The 11,613-nt window shown below is 36.6% G+C and overlaps 1 protein-coding gene across 1 annotated transcript; it reads left to right on the top strand.

The window, feature by feature from the left end:
- Positions 1-206: 206 nt before the first annotated feature.
- Positions 207-10,906, top strand: LOC116257769 (long chain base biosynthesis protein 2d). The gene is made up of 12 exons (XM_031634744.2): positions 207-456; positions 1,658-1,723; positions 4,558-4,646; positions 4,759-4,904; positions 4,974-5,098; positions 5,198-5,291; positions 5,433-5,596; positions 8,864-9,025; positions 9,231-9,357; positions 9,453-9,619; positions 10,343-10,450; positions 10,581-10,906. The coding sequence occupies exons 1-12, from the start codon at positions 328-330 to the stop codon at positions 10,671-10,673; spliced, it is 1,470 nt and encodes a 489-aa protein (XP_031490604.1). The 5' UTR covers positions 207-327; the 3' UTR covers positions 10,674-10,906.
- Positions 10,907-11,613: the final 707 nt, after the last annotated feature.

The following is an 11,613-nucleotide window of genomic DNA, read 5'->3' as shown; positions in this document are numbered from 1 at the left end:
TTGTTTAATTGACCATATCTGACTGAGTGGATCTGAATCGAGTCGATAACCGGATAAATCAGATCCATTCACAAATGTGACCGAAGGCCGTGTCAAAGGACAGCTCGGGAACTTCGTGGAGGACATAAACGCACATTATGGGAACTATAAGGTTATTTTGGACAAAATGTGACGCCTATTTAAACCAAGGGAGTCTCCGTCCTCGCTCTTCTGTTGCCTCTCGTTCTCTGGTCCATCCGTCCGGGTCCTCTTCTCCCTCTCCCTCCCATTTCTCTCTCTCTCTCTCTCTCTCTCTCTCTCTCTCTCTCTCATATCCAGCGTCGCCGGATGGCGATCACCATCCCGTACATCACCGCCTTGACGACGCTGTTCAGCTACGGCTTGCTCTTCGCCTTCGGCCAGATCAGGGATCTCTTCAGAAAGTTCCTCGAATGGTCGAGTTCCAAGAATCTGCAGGTGATTTCTTGTTTCATTCTTCTTCTCCTTGTGGTTTTCCGATCGGTCAATTTAGTTGTTTGTCTTTGTCTTAATTGTTGTAGATATGAATGCTATTTGATTTTTTTTCGTTTTTATTTATTTATAATTATAACTAAGTTAGCTTGTTTTTTCCCGGAAATGCGAGTCTTGTTCTTGTTCGATTACAAGTAAAGTTATACTTTATGCTTGATCCGCGAGGTTTTGTGTAGGAATGTTTGTATGTAGATGTTGTGTGAGTTATTTGCATGTGAATTGACGGTCGTACTAGAGTTTGCTTATGCGAATGTTGATCAGGAGTTGAATTGTATCTACCCTGTTTGATTTTCCTTTTCTATCTCTTGTGATCCCTTTATATAGACGTCGTTCTTGGAAACTAGTGGAATTATTATGTGGATTTAGTTTGGTTGAAAATTCATAAACTACATGATCCGTGAGAACGCAAAGTGGAATCATGATGCCTCTAATTATCTTCGTATTTATCTGGTTTTGGTGTAGATTGGTTGTCCAATTGAACAAAAAAAGACGTCTCTTGTGAATAAGGAAGAAGGAAATTTCTTGGTCACTGACCTTACCTTGCGGTTATTTACTTTCCATCTAATCCCAGATATACTAAGGTCCTGTTCTGAAAATTCAAAGCTAAAATTCATGTTATTGTAATGTACTTGACAATATTTTTTCTCTTTTTTCAATCTTATTTAGCTGCAGGTAAGGATTTTGTTTGGTCCTTCAATGATGGTTATATTTTTTGTTTTCCTGTATTCCCCGCTTAATTTCTTGAGTGCTCTTGATACCCATGATTGATCTCAACTTTCTGAAATCCTGGGTTTCTTTCTGAAAGGGTGGTGTACTTGAACACATGCACCCTGCGGGCCTGCAAATATGTACAATGTTCCATATGAAGTATGTGCAGCAACGGGCATGTGCTTCTCATTTTCATTTTCTCCATTCCTTGTAGTTCCTCTCAGACTGTGATATTCTTGCAGTAGCAGGTCTGTGAAGTCGCACCTATTTCTAACATCTTATCCATAAAGCACTTCTACTTGTTTTATTGTCTTAAATGTAGCTTCTCCTTGCTTAATCCTTCATGTTTTTTTTTTAAATTGAATCTTCACTTTTATGTACTTGCACTCTTTTGACTATGTTGTACTTACCATCTTATCACAATTTGCTGTTGAAGCAGGGATATGCACCGATTTGTTTGGGTCTTGAGGACTTCTACACTCGCAGGCTTTATCTTCGGATTCAGGTACTTTTCGTTCATTTTTTTTGTGTGAACAGCCATGATACGACTTCAAGTGTCAAGTTTACACTTTACAGTATAAGCATGATTATTAGGCAACTCACCAATATAATTGTCTTTACTTTGGGCCCTAGGACTTGACATATGATCATGTCACGACTGTACTATGTTGAATTAGCATAAATAAGAAACTAGTAAACAATTGGTAGTTTGTGAAATTCATGTATATTTGTGTAGGTTATGTTTATTAAACATTAAGACTGCTATAACCAACTGTTCACGAGAAGGTTAAATCCTTGTCAAGATACTAAGCATAGTCACTGAAAACACATCTTTTCAGGAAAATGCACAAAAAAAATGTTACAACTGTTGAAAAAAAACACATGTTTTCACGTTTTTTTAAAAGGACTGCAAGATGAATTTTTGGCTTTTTTATTGCTTTTTTCATTATTTTTATGTCATTTTTGCCTTAAAATTTAAACTTGAGCTAACTTATCTATCTTCATTTCTATCATTAGTAAAACATCATTTTTATCATTTTATCTAGTTATTTATGTTGTTAGTTTTTCATTTATTTTACTTTTCCCTAATTTTAGGATTTTTGTCTTTTCTAAAATATTTGCCAAATTTTTCCAGAGATTTTCAGCTTTGCTGAAGAATGCCTGAGAAAAACATCGCCATCTAAAACACGTTAATGATATTTATGACTCTGATACTAAGTATGTAGGAGCCATGAAAAGTTTTATATATGATCTTATGCATTATTCTGGAGGGTAATAGGATACCTGATTCCCATTTCAGCATTGGCACTGCATCATTTACATATTATTGATTTGATAGATGGGTCAATCGAGAAGTGCTCTAGATTATGTAGTGTCTGGACCCTTCCTGTTAGAATGAATTATTAGGAGCACTGCTAAATGTAACATAGCATATCGTACAAGACATTGCGTTATAATGTAACTATGTAGGAGAATGATACATCACATTTCAGGGTTGTAACCATGTGGTACTGAGTGTAACATACTCTACAGCACCCACATCCTAGGTTATTATGGGTGCAACTTATATTACATTTTACTTGGAAACATAGCAAAGTATCAAAAATATATATTTTTATTTAAGTTACATGGTTTTCTAAGGATTGAATATTATGTTCAATGTGAAAGTCATTCTTACACATCTAAAGGAAAAAATAAAATTTATGGCTCATTGTATGCAATGAAAACAGAGCTTTCTCCAATAAGATCCTATGTTTATTATTAAAAAAGAAGTCAAAACCTTAAGTTGCTTAAAAAGTCCAAGGAGTATGCATAGGTAGTTAAAACCTACTTATTTTGGTACATTTAAGTATTGCAAGTAATTTAAGCAGTCAATTTTTATAATTTCTAATGAACGTGTGCATGTTTTAGGTAACATATATTTGTTATTTTCTTGCTTATACTATTCATGTTTCTCAATAGAGAGTACTTTTTCCTAAATTTTTTCTGTTATTTTGTATCTTTATAATCTTAACTTTTTTCTGTTTTTTTAAACTTGAAGGATTAAACTTGTGATTTTACATTACATATCTAACTTTGGATCTGACCTATATGGATTGCAATACACATCTTACAGCATTTGTTAGGAGGGGACACTTTTAGACTTTTTTCACATGAAATTCCTTAAGCAAATTACTGATTGATAGACACCTCAAGTAGAACTAGGGATAAAAGGGATCTCTTGGGTAATCCTTCGGCTGCATTCCTCTTAGTATCAATAGTTGGGAGAGTGCTTTTTCACTCTACCATGTGAAATTCCTTTAAGCAGGTTCTTTAAGACCAAAAAAATGGGTTACCTGTAGTGAATGTCTCTCTTGTAAAACTTGGTGTTGTAATGAATGCCAGGAAAACTTCTAAGTGGCAAAGGCCAGACACCGTGGTATCTCCAGATTCGTGTTGAACCCTCAAGAACCCTTCTTTCGTTTTCTACATGAGTGTCCTCCAATCAATTTTCTCATGGAACATGCAAACACAAATTTCTCTTTTGGATTCCTTTATTCATCTTAAGTACTACTAAAAAGAGATGGAGCACAAAAAGGAGGTTTGAATGTAATGTCTGCATTGTAGTGGTCACTACATTGTTCAATGATTTATTTCTAGCAAAAAACATGGTCTTTTTGTTTGTTCTTTGACACTTGATTGAACATAGAGAAAGTTCATCATTACATCATCGAAGTAGGTCCAAGGACAATTCTGAGAGCAGCTTATTGATGTATGTGAAGTATGCATCTGTACTGATGAATGAGTTGCTTTTGCTACTGAGAATGGAGAACATGGACACTTTTGTATCTGTGCTTTGTTCTGTCCAGGTACCTACCGTAGTGATGTATATTTCATTGGAAGAAAGAGAATTTTCGGCTTTATATTGTCAATATGGGATTAGGAAAGAGGAATTGCTTAATCATAAATGTCATCGCTGGTCATCATCTTGAACCCTTAAGAGTAATAGACGTTCAAAATATCAATACATGGGCAAAAGAGCTTGAGCATGGTTGTATAATTCTCTGGTGAAAAATGAGTGCTTTAGTGGTGGTTGGTAGCTGTCTTCCCACTTCCATGGCAAATGCCATGATCAACAAACTAACTCTTTAGGCTCTCATCAAGAGCAGCAGTAGCCATTTCTTCTTTTAATCTCTGCCTCCATTTCCAGTCCGACAATTAGAATCTGCTGTCACCTGACCACATCAGTTGTGGAGATTTTCTAGAAAAGGAGCTCTTTTTCCTGTTGAATTATTTTGAATCTTTTGCTATAACGTGGTAGTAGTATATACACTAAAGCTAAGTGATTTTGTGTGGCAGGATTGCTTTTCTAGGCCAATAGCAGGAGCACCAGATGCTTGGATTGATGTGGTTGAGCGTTACTCAAAAGACAGTAACAAGACATTAATGTGAGTAGGACCATATTGTATATTTTACCATACTGTCATAAGGTGGTAGTTGTGTCTTGCATTGCATTTGATAGCTAGATTGGTATGTCATTATCTTGATTATGTTCTGCAGACGGACCAAGAGGACAAGTAAATGCCTCAACTTAGGATCATATAACTATCTGGGTTTTGCTGCAGCTGATGAATATTGCACACCCCGTGTAATTGAGTCTTTGAATAAATATTCAGCGAGCACCTGTAGCACACGTGTTGATGGTGGTATGTATAGTTTCTTCACAGTCATGGTGATGATTGAGAATACTTTCTAGCTCATACGTTTCTTCACAGGAACAACGGCCTTGCATGCTGAACTTGAGGAACTAGTTGCAAGATTTGTTGGAAAGCCAGCTGCCTTGGTTCTTGGAATGGGTTATGTAACAAACTCTGCTATTATTCCAGTATTGATTGGAAAGGTTTGTATGATTCTTAAATTGTTTGTGTTCTTGCATTACATACTTGGTTATTCTCAATAAGTTGATGAATGTAAAATTGGGCTTTCTCTGGGGCATTAGGGTGGGTTGATAATAAGTGATTCCTTAAACCACAACTCAATTGTCAATGGTGCTCGAGGATCAGGCTCATCAATTCGGGTTTTCCAGCATAACAGTAAGTTTGACTCTCTCTTAAGTGGGTTTTGCTTTCAAATAATAAAAGCATGTAAAAGTTATAAAATCATGTATTTCTTATCGTGTACATTTTATGTGATCCAAATTTCATTTATATTTACATTGATTTATCTTCTTCCAGCACCATCTCACTTGGAGGAGGTGCTGAGAGAGGCTATAGCAGAGGGGCAGCCTCGTTCTCACAGGCCTTGGAAAAAGATAATTGTTGTTGTTGAGGGAATCTATAGCATGGAAGGAGAGCTTTGTAAACTTCCTGAAATTGTGGCAGTGTGCAAGAAGTACAAGGTTCCTTTTTCCCTTTTATTCCTTACAAATGGTTTCTGTTGTTTCATCATATTTTCATATAATCAGAGATTTGTTGTGCCTTTGTATGCTAGTTTTAGTACCTTGCATCATCTTTTATCCTTTCCTCCTTCAGTCATAATAGTGTTTCAACAATGACGGTAATGAAAGCTCTTGACCGGCCAAGTTGTAGTCGTTAAAAGATTACAAAATTTACTTTATTAACATCAAATGTAAAAATAGTTCTTTCATGTGATTAGATGTAGTGTCACAGATATGGTCAGATTTTTGAAAATCTCGTGTTATTTACGAGAAAGTCAAATAAAACAAAAAATAGGAAAAATCTTGTGATTTTATCGTGATTTTTCCCAGAAGTTTAATATTTTAATTTCTAGAAATTTTTAAGTTTTTTAATTTTTTTTAGTTTGAAAAAAATTGTTAAGATTTTCCCAAGATTTTCTCGACAATGAAAAATACCTGCCGATATTTTTCTAAGAACGATATTTGTGACAATGATTAGATCACATTACTATGCAGTAAAATGAGTGAATAATTTGGTATTACTTTCTTGTGGCCAAAAGATGAAAGTTTGTTTTAGTTCATGTCAAAGGTAATTTAATTCTTTTAGTGTATATGTATCTCCTTCAGTCACAAGTGATTCACAATCTCTCGATTTTCAAAAATATGACAAAAATGCTGAAGAGACTATGTAAAATAAAGCATGCAAAAAAACACACAAGATGCTAAAAAGTATGAATGCTTTTTCAATATAGAAGAGCAAAAGCACATAGAATACAAAGCAGAGGAAAGTTGTCCTCCTTATATACATTGAAAAGAACAATAAAGAGGTAGTGGTTGGCAGGGCCAATGACAAGAAACTGGCAGTTTCACCAGCCCAATGTTTACTTGGAAGGAATGAAAAACGAAAAAATAAAATTAAAAAAATAAACAAAGGAAAGAAAAAATATATATAAGAAATATGGACATACCCATGTACGTACATACTTACATGTATGTGTGCCTGTGTGTGATCATACAACTTAAAAACCTGGTCATAAGATTATTCTTTAAGTTGAGTTAATTACTTTTGCATTACCTTTTGCCATTTTCATGTTACAGCTTGCAGCCTTGCATTAGGTTGTCGGTGTTATGAGCTTTCTACTCAAAATCTGAACTGGTTGATTGACTAATCTGACTAGTCAAATGAGTCGGTTATCAAGTGACTTTTGTTACCAAACCAGTAATTAGTTGGTCAGACTAGTGAATGGGTTAGTCTAGCCATTACCTACTAATCCTAGACACACAGGCGCACACAGACTTGCATACAAGTCATTCAACTCGGACTGACTAATCCTGGCCATATTTTGCAAACCCGTATTAAACTCAAGTCAGCTAAGTACTGGATCATGGGTCAGCAGGTTGACTTTGCGACTTATCTAGGCAGGTTATAAATTTTACTACAAATAAATGAAGAAGTTGAACATATCTATAAAATAGCAATTATTAATTGATACAAACAAATAACTGTAGTTTCTAAACCCAACTACAAATTAATAATAACTAATAAATGGCATGCACTAGATTAGTTTATTTATAATAAACAACTATTGTTTGTTTCCCAGTAATGTTGAGGAACAACGGTTCTCAATGCTACCATTTATAATTGGTCGATCTTAAGCCAATTCAATTGATTCAGCCAATCCAAAACCGAGTCCTCTAGGATTTGGTTGCATCTGGGTCCATAATCTGAGTCGAGTCAGTCGGCTCACCTGGGTTGCTGACTATGATCTTGACAAGTTCTATGGGGTCTTGAAGGACTTGTGTCTCAGTTCTGAGTTTGACAACTTAGATTATCAGTGCATTTAGAAGTCTTTACCCCTATGCCTGTGTCTCAATTGGCTTTTTATGATCCAGTACAAACAGGGATCAAAATTTTAGAGGAAACAAGTTCTCCTGCCTGGTCAGGGACTTGGATGTAAGAACTTGAAGGAGGTCAAGTCAATATTCCAGGTGCTTCTTTTGTCATTATCTGGTAGGTATCTGCTCAACCCAGCTCACCATTTTTCCTAAAAGGAGAATTACAAAACTGAAGGCCCAACACTGTGATAAATATCAAGCAGATATTGGTCGGCTGAACAATTGCTTTCCATGGTTATGTTTGGGTTCAAAATAGCTTTTATTGATGACCCAACAGTTTGGTGAACAGCTGATGTTTGATTTGTGTTGGACGGGGGGAATGGTGGATGGGTGCAGTAACTGGGATTATGTTTTCTGTAATGAATAAGATAACTATTTTAAAAAAGTACTTTTGAGATTAAAAATATTGTCTAATATTTTTGTAAAATTCCTCCACTGAATGCTCAAGCGTTATTGATTACTGTATCAATCTAGTTAACCACACAGCAGTGGTCACCATTGCTTAACTGAGGTTTTGCTTTTTTTTTGAGGATTTTTTCTTTTAGGGTTAAAACCATGTCTCTTTTGCTTGAAAGTTTGGCACATGGACTTATTCTTTGTCTTGTTCGAGTTTTTGTTTGAACTCTTGGAGATTTGTCCATTTGCAGACCTAGAGACTTTACCTCTGTGTGATTTTTTATGTACTTGCCTTGTGGGCATTATAATCTGATATTGCAACCTCATGATAAACCGATATTGCGGCATGAGGATCGGGATTAGTTAGTAAAAATCTGAACCTGCTCCAGCCTAGCATGATCTGCAGAACAAAAGCTTGTCTCTATCTCTTCTTTTATGTGATCAAGCATCACTCTGAGCTGGTGAAGACTGTGGGTCATAAACGTGTGCCATGCATGTGTTGCCCTTTTAGAAGCTATTGCCTAACTTGCATTTAACTGTTTAGCAATAAATTTATGAGTGGGCAGCATGCAGTTAATTTATATTTTCCACTCAAGAGCTTGTTTGATTGCGGGTATGCTGTCGTTCCCATAATGCCAGCATTCCTGCAGGTGGTGGGGGCTGCATGCACAAAGACGTGGATCTGTTCCTCAACACTTTTTGTGTGTTTCGTGCATTCCACCTCTCACCATGGAATGCATTGGAACAGGTGTTCTGTACTACCAATCAAACTACCTCAGTGAAACTGGTGAAATTCTATTTAGCCCTTTGATGGGCTTGAGTATTACTGTATGAATTGGTGTAAGTTTTCATATCTGCGAGCTACTGACGCTCTTTAGTGGTCTCTTACATCATATCCTCAGAACTTTTCCCGGAGATTTACAATTTTTTTTTTCTTTTCTTTGTCTTTCTGAGCAGGCATATGTATATTTAGATGAGGCACACAGCATTGGTGCTGTTGGGAAAACTGGAAGAGGTGTTTGTGAATTACTTGGAGTTGATACAGCTGATATTGACATTATGATGGGAACTTTCACAAAATCATTTGGTTCATGTGGAGGATATATTGGCGCTTCAAAGGTTTTTATTTTCGTTTTTATCGAATTTTTGTCCTTTTTTTACTGAATATTTACATAATAATTTGTATCTACTTTGGTGGTTTCATTATCACATTCACAATTTAATTTTTATAAAAGGCTGATAACCCTAATTGAACAAGCTTTTTAATAGACTGTGCCATAACATCATATCCATTTTCTTATGTTTTTTTTTTCATGTTCTCTAGGAACTTATTCGGTTTTTGAAATATACGTGCCCAGCTCATCTTTATGCTACATCAATGTCACCCCCAGCAGTTCAACAAATTATTTCAGCCTTAAAGGTTGTCCTTGGCGAAGATGGTTCAAGTAGAGGTGCAGAGAAACTTCTTCATAATAGAAAATCATATTAACAGTTGTATTGTTACACATTATCTTTTCTGAGATTGGTTTAATTTGGTTTTGCACAGGAGCTCAGAAACTTGCAAGAATACGTGAAAACAGTAACTTTTTCAGGTCAGAGCTGCAGAAGATGGGTTTTGAGGTTCTTGGAGATAATGATTCACCAGTGATGCCAATAATGCTTTACAATCCTGCAAAGATACCAGCCTTCTCTAGAGAATGCCTTAAGCAAAATGTAAGATTGCTAGCCTGGATTGAGTAGATCCTAGGTATTCTTTTAGATTCAAAAGTCATCCATATCAATGAGATCTCTGAAAATTTTACCTTCAGTTGTTGAAAGCATGTGATAGTTTCCTAATAGACTTAGCTCTCAGTTGTTGAAAGCATGTGATAGTTTCCTACTAGATTTAGCTCATTCAGATTTGGTCAGAGATCCAGAGATAAGAAATCAGGTGCTTACCTATTTAGAGCTACATCTGCTGCAATGTGAGGGCATCAGGGTGCATGTAAATATAAGAGTTTCCGGTGAAATTTTCACAGGACAAAACGTTCGATGGTAGCTCATGTGAATTACTTGAACATTATCATAGAGATCAAATGCTCTGACAAAAGGAATAGGAAACATGCAGAAATTGTGGGTATATTTTTTATGTATAAACTTTGTATCATAATTTCTGTGGGGGTTTAGATTGGCCATGATGGTCTCGTGATCAAGTCTGGCTGCTGTTCTGCAATATCGAGTGCCGTAATTTCTAGATCATGAAATGGACATTAGGAGCATTTACTTAATGTCTCCTCGGTGAAGGCTGCAGCTCTCTTTAATCCACAAACTTAATGCATTGAACTTCCTCACATATTCTGCTGGCTAGACGGTGATGTTATTTTTGCATATAGACATGAACGGTCACATGCCTTTAGACTTCCACACATAATTCATTACTTGTGCTTCGCTATGTAGGTTGCTGTTGTGACTGTTGCATTTCCAGCTACACCACTGCTTCTTGCTCGAGCTCGGATTTGCATATCTGCTTCCCACACCAAGGAAGACCTGGTGAAAGGCTTAGAGGTCGTTGTCTACTGATTGCCTTCTTTTGTTTGGTTGTTTATCTACATGATCCTTTTGTTCTCGACTTGGTTTCTTCCAATTTTAGTTACAGCTTGGTTTCTGTCTTAGCTCTTTATTTTATTTATCTCAGGTTATTAGCAAAGTCGGAGACCTAGTTGGTATCAAATACTTCCCTGCTGAACCAAAAAAGAACCAGCAGGAAGATAGGAAGAAGCAGGATTAGGACTGTATTTTATGAGAAATCCTCTGTTCATACTTCTGCTAGTGGTTCTGCCAAATGTTCTTCGTATAAACAGAAGCATTTAATTCTGTTTCTCTGGTAAGGGCTTATGTATTATATTGTTGGAGGTTTTACTGGCAGTCTGGTTGGTATTTGCATTTATTTTGTTTTTGTATAGTACTGTGTTTTGTACCAGTTTTGCAGTACAGTTACTGATTTTCATCAGTACTTGTTCACCATTTGCAACATCTCCTCCTGGTTAGTGCTTCATCCACTTCTGGGGCCTAGTTCTCTCTCTCTCTCTCTCTCTCTCTCTTACAATTAGCTTACTGAAAGCCAACTCTTTTTCTGTGTCAAAAGTTGCTCCCTTTTCGTGTATCATTTGAAGCCTAGGCCGACCCTTACCATTGAGTTCGTTAACCTTAGTTCTCTTGCACGGTAAGGGGCAATGATAGATTGTTACTGTCTATAAAATCTGTCTTAAAAATTGACGTAGATTCATGAAATTCTGTAACATAGTTTTATAAATTTTACCTCAATACTGAACAGTAACAATTTGTTACTAGTGTCAAGGGCTTTTAAAGGGGTTAAAGGATCATGGTAAATGATTTAAACCTCAGACAGGACCCGTTCATGCTTTCCAATGGTGCTTGCTTTAATAGCTCGTGGACTTGGGTAAGTTAAAGGAGTATGTGGCCACCGAAGCAAGGGCAGAAGCCCCCTCATTTCCCTTATTCCCTAAGGTTTAGGACTACATTGGTACTGCATGTCAGCATGTCAGTTAGTAAACTGGTTTGACTCAAGTGGCATAATAGGGTTATGATGCCAGTGTCGTTCGAATTAGCGACTGGTCACTTACGAGCCACAGGCCCCACCCAAACCCCTTGAGGTTATTCAACACCCCTTGTTCAATAGGGTCTTGCCTTGCCTGCTGAGAAAAAGG

This window comes from Nymphaea colorata, chromosome 7 (assembly GCF_008831285.2).
Source record: "Nymphaea colorata isolate Beijing-Zhang1983 chromosome 7, ASM883128v2, whole genome shotgun sequence".
In the NCBI taxonomy this organism is placed as follows: domain Eukaryota; kingdom Viridiplantae; phylum Streptophyta; class Magnoliopsida; order Nymphaeales; family Nymphaeaceae; genus Nymphaea; species Nymphaea colorata.
The sequence above is the reverse complement of the archived record's forward strand: the minus strand, read 5'-3'. Positions and strand labels throughout refer to the sequence as shown.

Bases quoted from the DNA above. Each gene is read 5' to 3' on its own strand.
- LOC116257769 (XM_031634744.2), top strand. From the start codon at position 328: ATGGCGATCACCATCCCGTACATCACCGCCTTGACGACGCTGTTCAGC. The intron at 4,905-4,973 runs GTATGTATAGTT...GTTTCTTCACAG, and splicing joins TAGCACACGTGTTGATGGTG to GAACAACGGCCTTGCATGCT. The intron at 10,451-10,580 runs GTCGTTGTCTAC...TATTTATCTCAG, and splicing joins ACCTGGTGAAAGGCTTAGAG to GTTATTAGCAAAGTCGGAGA.